Raw genomic sequence first — 22311 nt, 5'->3', positions numbered from 1 at the left:
CTATGGCTGTATATTAGACTTGTTTAACAAACTGAAGGAAAATACAAGTTGTTTACATCTACTGTTGATGGGCTAAGAAAGAACTTAAAATTTTGAGCTTCGTATCAGTGGAAAAACAGATTTATTGAGGAAAGTATGTTGAAAGGTTAAAAAAAATACATATGCACATTTTGCACGTTCTTGGGCAGGAAAAGCACAAGATGCACCTGTGGTACACAGAGCTTGGGAAAGTCCTATTTAATAGGCTTAATCATGGTCTCTATCTCCGTTAATTATCTCCCATGTCCAGTGAAGTTCTCTGGTGATGTTTCATTTAGTAAAATACCTGAAACTATAACTAACTGTAAGGAGAAAAATTTGGAGAAAGATCCCAAAGGTAGAAGAAAATATAAACATTGCTGTCATGGCATATTTGACACTAATATTAAGGTCTGCAAAAAGTTGTCGATGAAAAATATTTTTGTGATGTTCTACAGACATTTTTTTCTAGATGACCGTAGCATTGGCAGTAGTGCCAGCATATATGGACAAATGGTTATAAGTGAGCAAATCAACTGTAGTCACAGCTTAAAAGCTGATTTCTGGTTTTGCATGTTAACCAGGTGAGTGGTTCTTTCCAGCTGGATAGGATTGCTGTACTATTCAAGAGATCAAGATCATCAGTCTTTCCCTCTATCACTACATAAAAACTGGGCACCCATTTAAGGTTCTTCCCTAAATCTTCCCAACCTAGCCAGCTTTCCCCCACTTACTATAGGTTTCATTATGTATAATAGTCTGCCAATGGACTGGTTAAATACATTATTATACTTTTAAGAGCCAAAAAGCAAGCAGTATCAATAGTGAAAAAAAAATTGAATTTCAAAAAGTCTTACCTCTTTCATCATTTCAGTGGCTGTGAAGACAGGACCCTAGATCTGTTTTGAACTCTGTGTAAAATCAGGTGATTCAGACCATAAATTAATACAATGTTCGGGGAGCTTTTAGTCACAAAATTGTCTGTACGAATAGTATTGAGTTTTAGTCTCTTTTCAGATTGAGCTAGTGGAGGTCACAAATAGGTTGTGGCATTTTAGTTTATTTTATTTCTGTTGTTTCAAAAGCCATAAAGGATTATGAATCCTCTGACATAATAAATACCGATTCTTCAGGAAAACATGTCTACTTTTGAAATTATAAGGTTATTCCTTGAATTATGCTGGCAGTGACCCTTTGATAATACTTTGTTTCCAGTAAAGTTAGGAAGATTTAATGACAATATAATTTTCTGTGCATGTGGAACTTTAGCTAGTTGTAATATGTTTGAGACTTATTTTATTGTAGAGGTTTTTTTTCAAAACCTTTAAGTGTACCCTGAGGATAGTATTAGAAGGATTGTACAGAATCAGACCCAGTTCACTGCAAATACAAGAGTTTAACACAATGTACTGTTTACAGGTTTTTTTATTGGGAAAAAATAAAATTGAACAAAATGTCCAAAGGGCCTAGACAGCTCGTCATGAAAAATGTCAGCTTCAGTCCTAGTAACCAACACCAAAAGTTGCCTGCTGCTTTCAACCCACTTCATTAGTATTGCATTGGAAAGAAACACACTTGTAGAATTCTGCCTCTTTCAGTCTTAAATCTGTATTACAAAAAATCTGCTCTCCTTCATACATTGTAGCTCTTTCTACATCTTTTGTATATGATGGAATACACTTGCCCTCTGAAGGTCATTAAGTTCCTTTATAGCTTTGTGGTCCATCATTAGCCTTTTTTAATCTTTTGTACATTGTTCAAATTTGATAGCTTTTCTTTTTAACTAAATAAACTTCTACTTTCTCAAATTTGCTTCTCTGCAAGAATTGGTTACGTCTATAAAGACTTAAAATTTTAACCTGATTTAAGCACTGTTTGTTGTTTTAATTCTTTGATAGTGCTTATATTTTCTACTCTTTTCTTTAAGTATTTTTAATACTTTACGTATAGTTTGTGTTTACATATTTTTACTGGCTAATCATTCTTTTATGTTCCAAATTAGGAATTTGAATAAGCAGGTATTTCTGCAGTAACAATATGTGTTACTGAGAATATTAATATGGTTTCTCAACAGAAGTCCAAACCATGAATTGGACTCTACCATGTTTGCTATTTTTAGCAGTGCTTCCATGCTTCGGTTAGCTCCTTTATGAACAAAATACAGACTAAAATTGCCAGCGCAGCCAGGTTATATTAATACCTGTGGAAAAAGATGTGAACACATCTGAAGATCTTGCTCTTCTACACGATGTTTCTTTCGAAGGGAAGTTTAGTATTCTTTCTCCAGCCAATGCAAGTGCTATTGGTCTTAGCAGTGGAACACAGACAGCGTGGCTGCAAATAGTACATTATGAAAAACTCCTAGCCTACACTGTAGGAATGTACTTCTAGCATATGTATGGCCTTGTACTGCTGTAGCACTTCCAGACAGTCTCCTCTGAGTGACTGTCATCTGTGGCACAAGTACGCCATAACCATGCAGTGCTTAAAAGGCAGTAGTCAGGAAAGGTCATTTGCCCACTAGACTGAAGCAAGGATAAATAAATGAGAATTTAAACCATAACCATGAGATCTGTGCATGAACTTCCCTTAATTTCTAAATTCTATAGGTTGTTTCAGTGTGGGGGGAAGCAGCAGGCCCGTTAAGCCCCTAGAAGTTGACGAACATAATGTTTTGGATGGCATAAGACTGTTCCTGTGAGAGCAGGGAAGCTCATTAACCATTCCCATGAACAGAGCAGCCTTGAGAAGTTGGGAGTTAATTGGAAAGGTGATAAGCAGTTTTAGGGAGGATAAAATGTACAAGGACAAGAATATTGGCTGTGTTCATGGTGCAGATGCATAGTGACGATGTTTTGTAGAAATTATGTTATTTACAGAAAGTGTGTGAGAAAATGTGGGCTAGCTGCCCCAATAAAGGATGCTGCTGCGCTGACGCGGCAGACAGCTCTTGTCTCAACTCCTTGTGCAGCGTGTGTGTACGTGTGTGTGCTTTTCTATCGGCCAAACCTAACTACTATGATAGATACCCTGCCACATTTCAGAACCAGTATATTAAAGGGGTATTGCAGGTTTTCTGTTCAAGTTCTTAGACTATAGGTTCTTAACACCATAGTTCCTTAAAATAGTTCATTTCAATAGTCACTGAGCAATCTGACTAATTCTTATGATGTGATCTCAACCTCTCCTGGGGAGAGCTGTGGGCAGTGAAATGTGTTGTTTTGGTAGAAATTTTTCTGCTCCTACCCTATGCACCCCCTGTGTATTTTTCATGTTGCTATCCATTTTCCTTAAATAGCAGGATCAAGAAACTAAGTCATGTAGTTAGTGTGAGACAGTGAGATCTGTGATAAACATCATTTCCAGGAGAGATTGATTCCACAGTCAGTTGCACAGAGTGACAGTTAGAGTGATGGGATATACATGTTTTGGTTTGGTTTTTTGGTTTGGTTTTTAACTTGGGCTCATCATCAGACTGAGAATTTAACTTGTTTAATTATGTCTGCATTATGTTTCGAAGCATTCTTTTTCTGATCCTTCCAAGCATTTCTTGCAATGGTATATTGCTCTATATGAAAAATCCCCCCCCTTTTTTTTTTAAGCAATGCTACTGAGCGGTGAGGTTGCTAGAGAGCAACAGAAGTCACAGAATCTGTATTTGGAAATGAGATGGTTGCCATGGCAATGATCCCAGCTGCTTCTTTTCCCAGTTGAGAAAATAATTTTTAGACTCCTATATTACAAGGTTAAGCTACAATGTTTTAAACTAAATTATATAGCTAATTGATTTAAAATTAAGATCAACAAATTGCTTATTAAAAATCTTTGGGGTCATAATCATCTGAAATTGTTGAATCAAATATTTGTGCAGGTACTTATCAAATTTTTTTTCTGTTTGTTTTGGATCAGGTACTTGAGGTAAAACTGGTGCATTGAGATGGAAAATATTTTCATCTTACTGATTTTACTAAATGTGTTTTTTATAGTAGAAATTATCCTGAAAGCTGACTGATACCTAGATAAATAGTGTTTAAAATGTGACTCATATTTTGCAATATGCCAAATCTGGATCAAACCTGAAATGTTAGATACTTTTAAGGTTTATTGTCTCCAAAGTCCAGACAGTTGGTAAAGTGTTGGTTGTTTTGGTGGTCTCTAGGCAACCTCACTTTGAGCAGGATTATCACCAACACCAGTTCAGTCATGCTATATATAGCCAGTATTAAAAACCTCCAAGTATGGAGGTTCCACAACCCATCTGGGAAACCTTTTGCTATTCTCCACTACTCCTGGTGAACAAACTTTCCCTGATGTCCAGTTTCAGTCTCCCAAGTCACAGGTTGTGGTCATTGGACTGTGTTGGTTTTAGACTATGGTATTAATCATGCTAAACTAAAAAGCCTGTAAAGGTTCACATGAATAACATGAAGAGGATCCCTATTAAGATAATTAGTGAACATTGGAAGGCACAGACTTCTCTGCTCTTAAGACTATCAAAGAACCATTGTCCCTGGTGTAAAACTCAAAGAAAAACTCCCAGAGCTCCTTGCAGAGTGAAGTATTACCTACAGGGTACTCTCTGTGGGATGTAGGGGAAAGGGCACTTTGGAATTGTTTAAAGGTTATTATGGGATACTTTTAATGGAGCATGTGGCACTATCTACGAAATGTTTAGAGGAAGGACCAAAGATTGGGAAAGGGAAGGATCCATGTAGCAAGGAGATACAAGTTTGGTTTGATTTCTTTGTTGACCAGTCTTTGCTGGCTGCTTTTCATCATCTTATCATCCACTGGTTTGGGGGTTTTTTCTCTTATTTTCTGTGTTTTGAAATGTAGCTCACTCTTCTTTATTTCACTTAGCTTTTCCCCTTTTCAAAATATAGGCCCACTGAAATCCTCTGGGACCTCCATGACTTCTAAAAGGTCATTGTAAATAGTTGAGAGGACTTCTGCTTGTTCACAAGGTGCCTATAGAATTTTATCTGTCCTTACCACTTGCTACTTACTGAAGTAGTTAGGTGTCAAGTGTATCTTTGAGATGCGTCCAGTCCTACTCTTTCATTAAAATGCATTTCATTAAGTATCTGATCACTGTTTATGAAGTCTGCAACAAAAAAAATCAGTGTCATTTGCCTGTCTCCCTCATTAAATAATGGATTTTTGGGTCTGACTTCTTTTTATATCCAATACATTTACAGAATATTTGTTGAGTTTTTATGTCCCCTGATAGTGGTAACCTTTTTAATCTTAATCTCTAATTTTAGCATAAGCAGTTATTGTGTTATTCTGGTATAATCGCTCTTAGGATTTGTCCTTTGATTCCACTCACTTGCACAACTTCATTCTGACTTTCAAATTTTTAAAGAACTTTTGAACCAGACCTTTTGAGCTCCTAGTATGGTTTCTGCCTTTCTTCATGAGAAATAGTTTGTCATTTAACCTTCATTATAATGCCTTTTATTAATTGCCAGCCCCTTCAAAGCCCTGTCTCTCTCAGACTCTTAGCAAGAGAGGATAGAAAATGGTTGCCTAAGTTTATTGGTCTGACTTTGTATTTTTTCAAATATATTGTCCTTACAATGCTGCACATACTTTTCCTCAGAATCACAAATTCTGCCATCTTAAGATAGATGTCACTACACTGCATTCACACAAATACTCTCCAATAGTTTTCACCTGCAGTGTTTATATCTGGCAATTTCTGCCACCTTTAGGAAAAAAAAAAGTCATTTACCAGATGTCCTATCATACTGTTTTTCAAAGCTACCTGAGTAACTTAAGTTTTTGATTACCACCAGTCCTACCTGTCAGCAAACCAAACAATTATTTTGCAATGTCTTCCATGATGATGAATTTGGATGTATTTTTCAAATTAGGTCCTACTTCAGTGCTTTTATTGAAAGCAAATGCTTTTCAATTCAGTTAACTTTCTGCACCTTTAAATTTAGTCTTGAGTTCAGCAGGAAGACGAAGAATATGATCTTAGTGTTTACTTCAGTTCTTGAAATATTTTCATAAGAAATCTGAACAAATTTGCTGAACATCTGAAAAGTCAAATGTTTCTAAGAGTGAAGCATTTGTTCTGTTTTACATTCAGTGAAAAAATATACTTTGGTTCATTTCCCCAATAATGGTTCATCTCACAAATAATGAATGTGTAAAAAGAGATTTAAAAGCTGTATTGAAAATAGCCTTATGTGCAACGTGTTTCAGCACTTAATAACTGCTTTCTGCATTGTCAGACAAAACACACACTTCATATGCCACTGCCAGCTCAGAAGTTCAAGAACAAGTGAAAAGTGTTATGAACACTTTTTTTTGTTACTGATCCTATGCATAGATACCAAAGTGCGTTTAGCTGAGGTTGCAAAACAATTAAAAATCACTCAAAGTTGCAGAAGTATTTCTATGGCCCAATGTGCTGTTTTAAAAGTAAACCAATGGGAGAAATGAACCCAGCTCAAGAGATATTACAAGTCAAAGTTACAATTTACTAAAAGGATTATGATAAATACAATGCAGAGAATAGATACAAAGATACAGAGAAAACTGGTTTTAACCCCTGAAGACAGATGTATAACCCTGCACCCTGGGACAAGAACAGAATGGTGTTCATTGGCCACCCTGGGCACAAAGCAAAAGGAAAGGAAACCTGTTCGTGCAGATGATGGTGGCAGTTCTGTCGAAGTAATGATCACAGTCTTGTCGAGAGTGGCAGTCGCAGTCCTGTTGAAGTTCTGGTCCTCCTCTGGATCCGACAAGCGGTACCAGAAGTTCCAAAACCCCAAGATTATACATGCTCAGGTTCGGGGTGGAATGTCCAGTACCTCACCCAGGGCGGGGAGTTTCACAATGGATGATTTAACTCTATGAGTTCTGGGATATTTTTGGAATCTTTGATGGTCTAGGTCTTGCAGCTGCCTATTATGCCAGTTCAGTATGATCCTTCAGCAGAGATGACCCCTCAGGCTGGGTGTGAAGGTGCTAATGCCTCACTGGAGGGGGGTTATCACAGGTGAGTCATTGGTGTGAAGACAAAGAAAAACTCCCCTGCCTCAGCTTGTAGCCTAAGGTGTCAGGTGGGCCCTGGGCAGCTGCTGCAAGCGATCCATTAGTAATAGTCCATCAGAAATGACATAGAGGGTGTAGAATACACAGTTTTAGTTATACCCACATAGCGATAAACTGGACCCAGCCCCAGTAACTAGGACACCTGATTTTGTTGTTTGGTGGGGATTTGTCAATCTATTTTCCCAAAGCATCTTTCAGGATAGATACTCAGTGAGCCCTTCATTATGTGTTTTATGTGTTTTGACTTGTTAGAACTTTGTCTCTTGAGTTCCTCAGTATGCTGAACAACTTTCTTGCGTGAAAGTTAGCATTTTACATGTTTCTGGCGACCATACAAATCCTTTTGAAGGTCCTGGGTATGCAAGTTGCCAGCCTGTGTCAAAGCCTTTCCCATAATTAGAGAGTCCATCTTGGGCAGTGATCATGAAATGAGAGATTTTTTTGGTTCTTGGACAAGTAAGGAGGTAGAGCAGAACTTCCTCCTTGGATGAGAGAGAGCAGACTTTGGCCTGTGGAGGAGATTGTTTGACAGAGTCCCTTGGGAGGCAGTAGTGAAGAGCAAAGAAGTCCAGGAAGGCTGGACATTCTTCAAGAGGGTGAAGGAGCAGGCCATCCCCATGTGCCAAAAGGTTAGGTGGCAAGGAAGACCTGGCTGAATGGAGAGCTTGGGCTGGAACTCAAGGAAAAAAGGAGATTTTATGACCTTTGAAAGAAGAAGCAGGAAATTTGGGAGAACTACAAGGGTGATGTAAAGTTATGCAGGGATAAAAACAGAAGGGTCAAAGCCCAACCAGAATTTAAACTGACTTGTGCCCTAGAAGACTGTAATAAAATAAATAAATAAAATATTTCTGTAAATACATTACCAGCAAAATGGCTGAGGATAATCCCCATCCTTTATTGGATGTGGGGGTAGAGAGTAACAAGGGATGAGGAAAAGACTGAGGTGCTTAAAGCCTTCTTTGCCTCAGTGGCAAATTAATAGCAAGATCGGTTGTTTTCAGGGTACTCAGCCCTATGAGCTGGAAGAGAGGAACAGGGAGCAGAATGAAGCCCCCATAATCCAAGAGCAAATGCTCAGTGACCTGCTATACCACTTAGATAAACTCAAGTCTATGGGGCCAGGTGGGATTCACAGGAGGGTACTGAAGGAGCTGGCTGAAGAGGTCCCTGAGTCACTGTCCGTCATTTACCAGCAGTCCTGGCTAACCAGGGAGGTCAAATGCAACACCTATCTACAGGAAAGACCAGAAAGAGAAGCCAGGGATCTACAGGCCTGTCAGCCTGACCTCGGTGCTGGGGAAGGTTGTGGCACAGAAGGTCATTTTGAGTGCCATCACATAACACACAAAAGGACAACCAGGGGATCAAGCCCAGACAGCATGGGTTGTGAAATGCAGGTCCAGTTTAACCAACCTGATCTTCTTTCATGAAAAGGTGACCCACTCAAGTGTAGCAGGGAAAGGCTGCAGGTGTTGTCTACATGGACTCTAGTAAAGCCTTTGACACAGTTTCCCACAGCATTCTCCTGGAGAAACTGGATTCCCGTGATTTGGATGGGTGTAGTCTTTGCTGGGTAAAAAGCTGGCTGGATACCTGACCCAGACAGTGGTGGTGAATGGCGCTACCTCCACTTGGTGGCTGGTCACCAGTGGTGTTCCCTAGGGCTCAGTTTTAGGGCAAGTCCTGTTTAATGTCTTTATCAATGATCTGAACTAGGGTGTTGAGTGCACCCCCAGTAAGTCTGCAGATGACATCAAGTTGGGTGGGAGTGTTGATCTGCTGGTGGGCAGGAAGGCTCTGCAGAGGGATCTGAAAAGGTTGGATCAATGGGCCATAGAATTACAGAGAACTTGTAAAGAGTCTTTCCACATAGAAGATGAATGTTTGCCAGTTAAAGCTGAGCAGAATTAGAAGGATAATTAAAACTTCAGTATATTGTACAGAAGGAATATGTGGTCATTGGGCTAGGAAACTAATTATTTTAATTAACATGGCTAAAAATAAGTCATAGCAATGCATTATTTTGAAATCTGTATATGACCAAGCCATAATAATGTAAAGTGGTCTGACCTTAAGATCATTATATAATTTTCAGGGCGAAAAATTATTCTCAGAATCAAGAGCAGAGAGAGATATGTAAAGATTTAGTTGTTTTTTCAAAGTTTTCAGCTACAGAAATAGATGCTTTTTCTGAGCATAAGTGAATGAATTCTGATGCCCTTTTCTCTCTCTCCTAATTAGACACTTCCCACTTCACTTCTGCTCTGCCAGCTCAGATGAAAGTTTGGAAGTCAACAAAGAAGCAAACTGCAGGAAGGTAAAGAAAAATGGAAAGATGGAGGAGGAGATAAACAGTGATGGAATATATGGGCATAAAAGGCACAAAACAAAGATATACCCCAATTTAAATCAGGGTGACAAGAGGCCTATCAATAAACAACACTGGAGTCAATGTTGTGTTTTAGAGTGTATCAATATGGGCAGAGTGGAAAGGCTCCTCTGCCTTTTCTTAGCATACTATTTCACGAAGATCTTTATCTGTTCAAAGCAATTTTATTATTTCATAATCTACCATACGATCTTTTCAGGCCTTTGCAAGGCTTGTAAAACTTGGTACTAACCATAAATAACATATTATGAAACACACAGATATGAGAAATTCCCTGAGCTTCATAATGCTAAAAGCAGAGTAGCTCTGCTACTGACCAGTGACAGAGAGAAGATACTGTTATGACTCTCTGTGGCCATCCTCCTGTATAATAAAGCATTGCTTGTACTTTAAAAGTGAAGAAAAATATCACTGATTTTTAAATGTTACAAGCAAATATTTCTTAAAACATTTTCTAGGGGTATTTATTTATTTGTACATAAATACAAATCCTCACATGGGGATCCTCACTAAGGATGAAGTATTGAAGAAGAAATTATGATTTTATATGAATCCTGAAGTAGAGGTTGCACAGGACTTAAATGTTCCATCAATTTTAATTGTGATTTGTTTCAAGGATGGAATCTGATCAGAGTGGGTTCCAGAGTGGATCAAGGAGCTCAAAAACTTAAGCGTTGGTTCATCATTAAAGGGCAAATGCTAGATTAGACACCATCTAAAGGCCATGCAGACAGACAGTACAACTTTCAGATCCATAGGAACAATTAATTCATTACAGTTGTGACCTGAATTAATGTTAATTAATTCTTGTTAATCCACATAAACTCAAATACAAACCTGTTGACCAGCCTGTTCTGCTTTTGTTTTCTTTATTTTTAGAGCTCTGAGACACTGCTTCTGATTCATTCACATTAAAACATGAAGTAACAACATAATTTATGGTTGGATTGTTCCAAATAATTAAAAATCAAGTTGTGTCTGTGCAATTTAAATGTGGCTAGCAGTACAGCTTCTAGTTAATTCATTTGTGCAAAATGACATCTGTGCAAAATGAGCATCTGCCTGTGTCTATTTAAGCAACATAAATAATTTACTGAACTGAAACTTCATGGTTCTCCATCACTGTGCCTGTTGATTAACCAAGGAAATATAATTTAGTAACTATGTCATTTTAATCATTATGGAAGAACTTTGTACTTTATAATTCATACATACATACTTGCAAGTGTAATATGTCGGAGCAAAGTCCAGCAGAATAAGCACAGTGTGAAATAAGGAATATGCAATTTTGCTGCATTTGTGATAGCATGTTGGAGCTGATTTATCCACTTGGACTTAAGTAGCAGACAAAGTACAACTGTAGAGAGTGAGCTCATTTACTTGTGTTCTTCCTTGCCTGTCTTCACTTCAAAGAGGTAAGATGCATGCCCAGGGCTGTTTTCTTTGGGTGATTTCTTAATAATTTATAATATCAACTTCTATTCTGGAATTAAACAGATATGTAAATAACTTCAATGTGTAAATATGCATGAAAAAAGAAAAGACTGACTCATTCAAAAATGCTAAAAGAAAGATGAAACAGTTAAAAAAATAACTCCAGGTTGAAGGTCAAATTTCATGAAGTTTAATTATGCTTGGGGGTTTTGATTTCAAGTCATTTAAAATTTAATCGTTAGCAATAGCAATAATAATAGAAGCTTTCAGGGAAAATGATACATGACAGTAGGAAATACAGGCACAGCAAACTTAAATGCTTTAAGGGAAGCACTGTGCCAAATTTCATGGAAGGTAATTTTCCAATTTATTATGATCCTAATGTCAAATGACCAACTTTGCATAAAATAGCAAATTATATGCTAATAGTAAATCATAGTTATTACTGAATAGTTTTAGGTAGAGTAGAAAATTCTGTTTTGCTGGTGTTTTCTATGGTAGGTATAAAACTTAAGTCTCAAACCTGAACTTTATTATGTTGATTTATCTTGAACATTTTTTTTAAAAATGTGCTGAATGTTTTTTCACTCTGGAAAACTGTTTGCTGAATCTGCTACTAAGTCATTAGATTTATAAGGAATGTGATCTTGTTGCAACATAAGCCACTGTGGAGGATACTGGCCTCTGCAGACTGTGTGCTAACGCTGGTGGGAAATAAGCTCTGACTGAAGAGCTGTTTGTTGGATCTATTTTCTGCCTTCATCAAAGTCACTGTAGGGAGCCCAGTCCTTAAAAATTAAATTAAAAAAAAATTAAAGAGTTAAAAAGGTTCAGCTAGAGACTAAGTAAATTTGTCCTTTGAGAATATAGGAAACATTTGTTATCCTGATTCAGTCTAAACTGTCATTGATACAGAAACTCCTCTTCAGAGAATCTGGAATTTGCCTAAGTGAGGACCGTAGGATTTAGTCTAGTAATAGCCTAAGCCTTCTTGCTGTATCAGATGGAGGGTTACAAGTTCTGTACCCCAAAAGGTGGATAAAATGAGGCTCAAAGCTGTTTTAATTAATTATATTGCACTCTGGGTTTTGAGAGGCTAAAGAAAGTTCTTTTTGATTTGTTTATTGAACTTTTGGATTTTTAATCTGATTTAAACCTGTGACCTATTATTTAAACCTGTAGATAGAAATTCACAAAAAGCATAGTTCAGATGTGCTTAAGTTAGTTTTCCTGTGCATGGAAACATTCCCAGCATTAGGAAAACCATGTCTTTGAGTACTGTTTGAGCTACAGACAGTCAGCAGAGATAATGTTACTGTTTCTGCCAATTCAACCATTGGTGTCTCTCCTTAACTGTAGTTTGGACTCAGGGAATAAGACAAATTCAGCTCTGATAAATATAAGACGTGCTTTTTCTTTTGTCATTACATTACTCTCAATGGCTTTTTTCATTGCCCAGCATGGCACAAGGTGGCAGAGGTGAGAGATGTTCTAGGTGTCGCAGCACAGTTCTCTGTGTCACGGGAATGACTAGTCAGAAATGGGGTGTGAGACACCTGGAAAGGAGAGGTACCTCAAAGACGGAAGAAGCCAATTTTGACAGAGGCCTACTATGTTGAAGCTAGGTATTTCAAAGCCTTTCTCCTTCAGGACTTCCACAGTAAAAGTCCTAAATATTTCCATTTTCAGCTCTAATCTGTGTTACAGTTCTGTATTTCTGCAGGAGAACTGACTCAGAAGGAAGATGTTGTTGACAAGCTCAGCAGGATTTATGCTGTTCTTGCTCTCTCAATGCACTGTGTCACTGAGCACCAAAGAGGCAGTGATCCTGGCTAATGCCCACCTTCTCCCCCAGAGAGACTCTGAGAGGCTGGGTAATGCCAATGAAAAAGGTACTCACAAAGACAGTGAGAGATTTAGATGCGCGCTGTGTTTTACTTTATTGCTTTGTTGTAACATTTTCAACTCACATATTTGAAAGTTAGCCCTGAAAAAATAGTTTGCAACATGAACATGTACTGCCACAAAGTCCCAAATCTTTAAAAACCTTACTTTGCAGCCATCTAATTCAAGAGAAATCAACACATTGTTGGTTTTTTGTGGTTTGTTTTGTTGCCATTTTGTTTGGGGGGCTTGTTTGGTTTTGTTTGTTTGTTTGTCATATTTTTAAATAAAATTCTGTGACATTTGAAGACTTATTGTTAGAACAATCATACCTAGATTACATCTTACATCTTGATACCTAGATCCCATTGGTACCTATAATTGAGGCAACCCTCTGCCTATCTAGCTTTCAAAATCCAGCTTGGTACACTTTTAATACATTTACCAGAGTAGATCCCACATAAAATGTACACAAAGAGTAGTGGGATTGATTCATTTTCATCCCCAGACTAATGGCACTTTGGGGTTTATAAAATTTACTTTCCAAATTAATCTTATTGTCTATAACAATCAGCCTAAAAATTTTTCTCATTATCTGTCGATAGAAATTGTTCTATAATTTTCACTGAGGGGGTAAATACAAGTGTCACTGTGTATATCACTGACTTGGACATAACTATATACATAACTTTAATAATCCTTCTATAAAATCATGGGATCAGGTTTGGAGGCAGGCAGGCAATGTCTGCCAGGCAAATGTTCTAACAACCAGGGTACAGAGTTGTGTACACAGGTCTGCTCTTTCAGGATATTTAATAATGTAATGCAGATAGTATTGAGATTTAAGTTTATTCTATTCATGGCTGTAGATTCTACTAGGAAATGAAAGGCAGAAAACTTAAGACCTCAGAAAGCCTATATGCTCCTGTAAATCTGTCTTGAGTGGCTTAGAAATATCAATTAACTTCCAAATATCAAATATAAAAGACTATATTGAATAATTATTTAACAAGTTTAGTCCATCTGGATATCTACAAAACCTATGATACAATACAATATTAAATCAGAGATGGATTAGTTACATTGAGATTGACAAGAAAATGAAAATGAGTTGGGTAGAAAAGTAAGCCATAAAGTCAAGGTGAGACCGGAAGTATTTGCTTATTAGTTATCTTTTCAATATTCTTATGGAGTATACCAATGCAGAAATAGGAATATGATAATAGAATTTAATGATACCATGAAGGAGAGAAATGCAAATACAAAAAGCAGGAATATTATGTAGAAAGCCCCACAGATGTTCTTAAGTAATACCACTGAGACGAAAAATAAAGTACAAAATTTTAGGTTATACTGCAAGGTGGTTTTACTGCAAGGTGAGGACCTTACCAGTTTCAAAGAACCAGCTTAAAGGAAACTAAGCAATACAAATGCAATCCTAGAAAATACCAACAAAGATGTTTTAGTAAGATTTTGAAAGAATCAGTGTCACCGTATAAGGCCATCTGCAATACTGTGTACAAATTATACCCACATTCTAGGAGATTATGCAGTGAAGAGATGCAGAAAAGCTACTAAGACAAATAAGGAACTGAAGATTTATCTTACATGAAATAATAAAAGAAATTATTTACCGTAACAACTTACCCTAACAAAACAAAGACTTATTAAAAATATAGGTTTTGTCATGGTATATGGGGGCTTATTACACAGGAAGAAGCACTTATTTAACTAAAGATTACTATGGCACAAGAAATGAAGATGGACAGTGGAAGTCATTAAAATTAGATTGGGAACCAGATGAGGATTTCTATCAGAGTAGTGAAGTAGTGACAGTTCGTGAAGTCTACAGTGCCTTTCAGTTGGAAGAGAAGAAATTTAATTATTTTGTGAGAAGACTGTATGATATAATTCCCTACAGCACCAGTAGTAGATAAAATAGTCAATCATGGTCCCCTTCTCTTTCCAGAAAGTTGAGGGCACTTTTTTTTGTTGTCATTTTTGTTTGTTTGCTTTTTACACTAACCAAACTGTTTACTGTACTTTTGATCTGTTGGTCATGAGACCATACAATACCACTTCTGTTGTATCACAGGGTAACAAACCTTTTTTTGAGTTTCTGAACATTTGCTGCATCTTCTGTCCTGAAGTCTTCCCTCTTTAGCTGAGTGAGTGCCAACCATCTGGGATGAAGTCAGAGTCAGCTTCCAATCAGAAGACAATCATTCACTCACTCTAAAGGACAGAGTTCAAATTCTAAAATTCATTATTTGAGCAGAAATTTACTTTAATTATTTTTTTTTCTCAGACTATCCAAGAGATTGTTTTGAGATTTTTCAGCGCTCCAAAGGAAATTCCAGAGATGGTCTTTACATCATCCAACCAAAAGAGGACCCTATTGTTGTCTCTTGTAACATGCAGGATGGTGGCTGGACAATAATCCAGCACATTACTGCCAACAGTACTGTCGACTTTGACAGGACCTGGCAGGACTACAAATATGGATTTGGCTCTGTTCATGAGAACCACTGGTTAGGAAATGAATATATGCATCAGTTAACTAGCAGCTCTGTGCAATATATACTTGGAGTTAAACTTGTAAACCTAAATGCTGAAATTAAATGGGGACAGTATGAACCATTCCTTATTGAAGGTGAGGAATCTCAATACCGCATTAGGGTTGGTCTATACAACGGTAATGCCACTGATGCGCTGACCCTGGACACAGAAGCCTATCTCCATGACAACCAGAAGTTCACCACCAAGGACAGAGACAATGACAATTACTTTCTGAATTGTGCTAAACTGGAACTCAATGACATTCCTGGGGGAGGCTGGTGGTACGACGCGTGTGCTGGAGCAAATCTAAACCGTAGGAACATGATATACTGGCAAAAAGACTGCAACAAGCAACGCCTATGCAAGTTTGCATGGATGATGATCAAACCCATTGAGCACCACCTGTCATCTCCATCAAAGTCCTGCCCGTGTCAGAAAATTGAACTGTAGATAAGCCATGTGTACTTTGAAAGGAACATGGACTTTTTGTCCAGTGACTGAAGTGAACTCACTGACTGAATAATCACACTAAGTAAACATGGTTGAAAATTTAAATTGGGCCTCTGCAAGGGATTTATGATAACATATCTTCCAGGACTGGACCATGTCATAGAAATATGCCAACCACACAAGTGAGAAACTGTCAGAAACGGAGGCCTCTACCACAAGATTTAAATAAACAGAAAATTTAAAAAATTCATTTTATAGTATTTTAGCCATAAGACAAGCCAGGTATGAAATCCAGGATATGATGTCTTATACAATATATACATGAATATAAATGCATTTTGGAAGGTTTTGTTCCAGTATCAATGTTCATGATTGATCTCCTATAATTGCACATCTTCATATATCATGCATGAGAGAAATTTCCAGTGAAGTGCCTACATTTACAAAATGCATATTGAAGAGTATTGTGTACCATAGGGCAGCAACAGGCCTTTTCTTTCTAAATTTAGTGATTTTGATTTATAAAATTGGAATTTGCCTTATCTCCCATGGCTTCTTTCCCCATTCACTGACTCTTCTTTTATCTCTACTTTTTAATGATCCCATACACATTGAAATATTCAGTATAGGCTTTTCTTTTCTTCCTTCAATTTAGAGCACCCAGCACTAATGGGATTGTCAGCTTTGCCATTTAAAGCTACTAATCAAAAGCTTATAACCCATCTGAATATTTCCCCAAGAAACTCAGACAACACTTTTTTTAAAAGATCAAATTGATTTTGCAACTGTTTATTTATTGCTTCATTTTTTCCTGAATATCACTTCACTTTGTTTACCATGATTTGACTGTTGCTTCTCCCTGTTCCATGATGTGCTTCAGCTTTTTCTTTTTTTAATACCACTGTGAGAAAAAAAGACAGCATTGCCTTTATTTCACATTTGCTAGCTTCAGTTGTTTTGGTACTCAGACCTAACATTATTTCTAATTTTTCTAATTATAAAATAAAATAAAAATTATATATTCTTCTGTTTTAAAATAATAAATAAAAGAATTTTAGCTTTGATAACCTCGAAGACCTTGTTTTCTTTTACCTTTGTTTGAGTTCATTCACACATTTCTATACCATTGGAATAGCTGAATGATAAATGAGGAGGTTTTATTGTTGCATTATACAAAGTGTCAGGATAATCATTAGATTATCATGTATATTTTCTTAGATATTTCAGTTACAGAAACTCAACAAACAAATACTGGCAAATTCCTGCTTTTTAATTTAAAATATGATAAAATATCATCATTTTCACAAAAATTGCTTCACAGAAAATAAATCATATTGTGTTTTGAGAAGACCAAGACTATCAGGATTATTTAAGAAGATAAATTAACTGGGAAGCAGAAAAGCCAAAAAAGTAATATTTATTTTTTCATGATGCACTGCAACATTTTCAGAAAGAGATACAGCTATGTTGCGTGGGTGAGGCCAACCCAGCACACATGCCAATTTTGCAGCATTTGATTTTTTTTGCCCCTGAATTTGTGTTCAAAGACAGAAGCGTGATACAGGAGGAGACAGCTAATACCTGAATTGAGTTTATATCATTGAGTCAATTTAATGTGGGTTCTGCTGTAACTCTATCAGGATACCTCCAAAGTTGTAATGAGGATACAAGAAAATCACCTAAGTGCTGCCAGTCTCCCATAGCTTTTATTTGAATTCCTGGCTATATAGCCAGATTCTCATACACCTTCCAAAAATATGTTTTGAGTAACCTTGACATCAAAGCACATAACAGAAAGTCCACAGGCTGCATCTGATCATCAAAGGCAAGTAACCTGCTCTGCAGCCCATCCTTGGTCTGTTTTGGAGAGTTTTGAAAGAAAGGACTCTGCAAATAAGTTGTATAAATGAGTTGGGCACTGGTAGCCCAAATCCAGCTGCCCAGTTCTGGAGGAACTCTAGTATTAACTAGAGCCCTACAAACCTATGCTGATATTGAATTCTAGTAAAGGAATTAGATAAAAATGCAATAAAAACTCATAAGAAGTCTAAAGCAAGACAAAAAAAAAAGACAGAAATATCAATTCAGTTCAAACAAAGACATTTAATGGAACTCAGGGACTGAGGTACATTCCACACTTCTAAACAAACTATGGATGGATATTACTATTGGAGCTGAATTTGGGACTAAGTAAGAATATTCCAAAACATCCACCGCCATGGAATCGTTAAAAGTGGACTAAATTCTACTTCATAATCCCCTAGCAAAAGACTGTCTTAACAGACTTTTTTTCTTCCATTGCTGAACCTTAATCACCAAATTGCAGAAAGGCAATCCAGAAGGCAGCTGGCCTTCAACACTGAGTCAGTGAAATCTCAGACTGAAGCATGGGGGTTTCCATTCTGTCTACTCCTGTTTTCTTTTGCCCATCACATTTCTCCTATGCTCTCTCTCTCTTAGCCTTTCCTGACTATAATGTCGCCTGCAGTATAAGAAAGGAGGAGAGTCTTCTTGCAAGTATCTGCTGAAACAAGTCTATTTGGTCAAATAAATATCTTTCCAAAATGACAAGGTCTAGAGTAATACGTTTCAGCTCTAAGCACCTGTGAATGGGAGAAGTTCCTTTTTTAACAAGCAATCTCCTAACAATAGCAATGAAATACTTTTCTTCACCTCTTTGCTACTTTGCATTTCTCCCTATCCCTGTTTTCTCAACTGCAGGAAAGGCAAGCACATTCTCACATATCGATACCACATTAATTAACTCAGAATTTATTTATTTTTGTCTTTAAAAATCATTCAATTTTCATATGAGAAAATGCTTGCTCTTGTTTCTGATTTCTTGGCCTTTCATGTAACTTTTTTTATGTGTTAACCATAGGTTTAAAAGTATGACAAAGTGGTTTTAGGACCGAAAATCCTGTGCATCAATACATTAACAACATTAGCTGTCCCACCTCGTTTTTATTTCCTAGAATTAACAAGGAGTCCTTTAGTCACTCTAACATCATCACTTCAGAAGGCATCAGGGCCCAGGCAGAGTTAAGTGCAGCTGTGCTCCGCAGCTGGTATCCTCCTCTGCACCCTCTCTCCACTCTTCCTCCCATAGCTGAAGAATTGCACACCTAAGGAGGCCTAAGGAGGCATACAGTAAAACCAACTGTCTGACTTCCACTATGTCTAGGTAGCTGCACCATGTAAGTAGTAAAAGATATTACAGTTTATATCTTGGCATTGCAATCCAGGGATTCTATATAACCCCCAAACTTAAAATGTCTACTGAAACAGGAGCCATCAGCAACCCGGGTTTGGAGAAGTACCTGTTGAGAAGAAAACTTTTGAAGGACTTCAAAGATTTGGGTTTTTTTTGAGGAAGACTGACTGATATATCAGCAGATACACATAGATGTGAATGGCATTTAGTGGCTAACGGCAAAAGTATTGAGTAAAAAGCAGCACTTTTACTGAGTGTAATGAAAACTGAAATTCCTTAATTCTGAAGAAATACAGCTACCAAGGTAGGAAGAACAATTGCAACACCATCCCTTTCTGAAACCACTAATAGTCACAGATTATCTCATGTTTTACAACACAATGTTATAAATTTTTTTAAACTAGTTACAGTTATGGCAACACTATTAATAAAATCATAAACAAGATGCTTATTTGAATGGTCAAAGTTTAAGGCATTATGACACAACTGTTAATTGTATGTGGAAGAAAATTTCTTAGTGGGTTCAAAAGGCAGCAACGGAGACTTGGGATGACCATGTATGAAATAACTGGCCTCTTTCTGATTTGGTAGAGGGAAAGCCAAGTAGTTAAGTGAAAAGACACAATATCCATTTCTGGAGTTAAGATTTAGCAGGCTATTTCAAAACAGAAAAGCCACTGATTACCCAGCAGCTGCAGGAGCATTACAGGAACTGAAGGAGGCCTTGGAGTCCCCAAGGCAAACACTGTGGGCACTTCACAGGAAAGTTCTGACCCTGGTCTGTAGCTCATAAAAGTAGTGAACGTGGGCCATTCTTGTGGGGTTTTTGTTTGTTTGAGTTTTTTTAAACTTTCTGTAATATCAAAAAGAAGGAAGCAGTTTGGAGTTTTTTGGGCAGAGTTCTTTCCAACAGAGGGGCACCTAGATGTACACTTCACAGCAAACTGACTGTAGTAACTCCAGCTTGATTGTTAGGCATATCTGAGGAAACAGGTTTTTGTTTCTCACTAAGCCTAAGTAAGAAACATATTCATATTCTTCATATTATTTCTATCTGTATAGAAAAGAAAGAAAATGAATTTCAGAGAGAAGCTAAATCATTCTGTCTGTTTGTTTGTTTTCCTAGAGCAAAGAATCCAGGGAAGGCAGCAGTAATTAGGTCCCCTAAAAATTACAGAGTAACTTTAAAAAGGAAGCATCCAAAAATTCTCTTTCAATATGAAGATTTGGGGAATCCAAAACTATGAATGGGCGATTTGGAAACTGCTTCCTACCACAAGTAAAGAAGCATCTTACAAAATCCTATTCAAAATTCAGAATCTGAACAAAGTCCACAACTATTAAGTTCAGTTTTAAACTGGGTATCCAGTTCCATAATAACTACATTCTAAGAGAAAACAGCACCTTCCAAATCGATATGGGATTCTTTATTTGTTGTAATGACTTCTCAGTTAAATTTAACATGCTTACCACACCTCAGTGAGATTTTTATTCCTTCAAGGATGTGACTATCCTTAACTGCATCTGCATTAAGATTTATCAGTGACATTAATTTGACATGTTCAGGTCATCTATCAAATCTGACAAGGAGGCAATGTCACAGATCACTGAGAAAAAGCCCTATGTGCCAGATAGAATGATCAGAATTAGAGATGGGGACTTTTTATGAGACTCAGCTCTGAAACTGGAACAACATCCAAAGTGTGATGAGAAAGTACAGTGAAGTATTTTGCCTTGAAGTCCATCACGGCCTCTGGATCTAGACTCCTCAAGTCCATATTTCCCAGTGCAGGGAATGAGATGAGGAACAAAAATCCACATATAAAAATAATTTTCAACAGTTAATAGCAGTTAATAATTGACATGAATAGTTGAGTAGGATAAGCATTATTGGCAACTGAATTGTATAATTAATGGAAAAATATTCTCTATCACATTTTACAGATTCTTAGACTATTTTCTCTGTAAGTCTTTTGATTTCATTACTTTGCAATTCAACAAGATTTTTTCTATAAAGGAAACCCTTGCATTTATGGTCTATCATGACTTTCTGTCCTTTGCAAAGCTCTTCACTCTAAGTAGTCACAGAAAGTGCACGACAGTATCCAGGTGTTCTATACCTGTTCAAAAATTCTGGGAACTATTCCAAGTATTTATCTACAAACATAAATAATATTTACAGAAAATTAATGTTAGTTGATAATTTATGGGGATCTGGAACATACAGGGAGTCTGGCATATATGAAAAGGTAGAGGCAAAAATCCTACCCCAGTTCTGTGGGAAAATTCAATACCCAAAAATATAAAAGCTGCTGGGTCTCTGAAAAGTTTAGTTAGGGATGTATATTTATGCATCTCTATTGATAATGTATACATATATATGTACATATATGTATGTGTATGTAATTATGTATAAATAAAATGTAATTTTTCAAAAAACATTTCACTAGTCCATGACCATAACCAATTATAGGATCAGTAAAAATGTCATTATAACTACAGAAATACAGACAACAAGATTGTCCTACACTGCAAAAGTCCCACAACACTTTTCAAAGGTACAAAATATAAGTTAGTACTAAGTGATACTCTGATGACAACCACATTTGTCCTTTTGTGATTCTGATTTCTTTTTTAAGAAAAAATATCCTACATAACAATAAAGCAACACATACCTCTTTATATAATTCTTGATATTTACAATGTACTCATGTTTGGCCATGTAATCTCTCACATGATTAAGTGCTAGCAGCATAATTTGAGCACATATTTCACAATTATAATAAATCAACATTGTTGCATCCATCACCATGTATTCTAATACCGTAGCTGAGCACAGAGTCCATAAACACTTACAGAACATTCTTCAACAGAAATCGAAACCAACAAAAAATATCCCATTTAATTTCAGTAGAAGCCAGTGCTTCATTTTAGCAATAACAGTGCAGCTAGCAGGAACTGTTACTACCTCATAAATTTTGCCATTAACTACAGCTTTTGCCCCAGAGGGGCACATTCATTTGCTAAAAATCAAGCATAGTTTACTGAATGTCTGATCCAATGTAATATAAAATAAACCCACTATAATAACCAATGTGTACATAGTTACTGTACACAGGAAAGGCTCTGGATAGTGACAGAGCAAAGTTGATAAAAGGGTCTTTATAAAAACCTCTGCTTTCCTTTATTAAGTAATCATATGCTAATGCACAAAAAATAATAGGCACGGTATGGTGCATTACAAAATCAATTGTGAATTTAGAGAATATATTTTTATATTCCAGCCCCT

General features: G+C 36.8%; 1 protein-coding gene and 1 long non-coding RNA gene across 2 annotated transcripts; one reads left to right on the top strand and one right to left on the bottom strand.

Moving 5' to 3' along the window:
* Nucleotides 1-249: 249 nt before the first annotated feature.
* Nucleotides 250-6516, bottom strand: LOC113946691. Its single transcript, XR_003527515.1, has 3 exons — nucleotides 6506-6516; nucleotides 6012-6018; nucleotides 250-325 (listed from the first exon to the last, which is right to left on the bottom strand). It is a non-coding gene; the product is annotated as an uncharacterized LOC113946691 (long non-coding RNA).
* LOC113946689 (fibrinogen-like protein 1-like protein) lies at nucleotides 1461-18135 on the top strand. The gene is made up of 4 exons (XM_027642345.1): nucleotides 1461-1473; nucleotides 8966-12540; nucleotides 12623-12807; nucleotides 15108-18135. Exons 3-4 carry the CDS (start codon nucleotides 12660-12662, stop codon nucleotides 15806-15808), a joined length of 849 nt encoding a protein of 282 aa, XP_027498146.1. The 5' UTR covers nucleotides 1461-1473; nucleotides 8966-12540; nucleotides 12623-12659; the 3' UTR covers nucleotides 15809-18135.
* Nucleotides 18136-22311: the final 4176 nt, after the last annotated feature.

This window comes from Corapipo altera, unplaced genomic scaffold, assembly GCF_003945725.1.
Source record: "Corapipo altera isolate COAL_440 unplaced genomic scaffold, ASM394572v1 23b, whole genome shotgun sequence".
Classification (NCBI taxonomy): Eukaryota; Metazoa; Chordata; class Aves; order Passeriformes; family Pipridae; genus Corapipo; species Corapipo altera.
This window is presented reverse-complemented; position numbering and strand designations above follow the sequence as displayed.

Bases quoted from the DNA above. Each gene is read 5' to 3' on its own strand.
- LOC113946689 (XM_027642345.1), top strand. From the start codon at position 12,660: ATGTTGTTGACAAGCTCAGCAGGATTTATGCTGTTCTTGCTCTCTCAA. The intron at 12,808-15,107 runs GTACTCACAAAG...TTTTTTTCTCAG, and splicing joins GGGTAATGCCAATGAAAAAG to ACTATCCAAGAGATTGTTTT.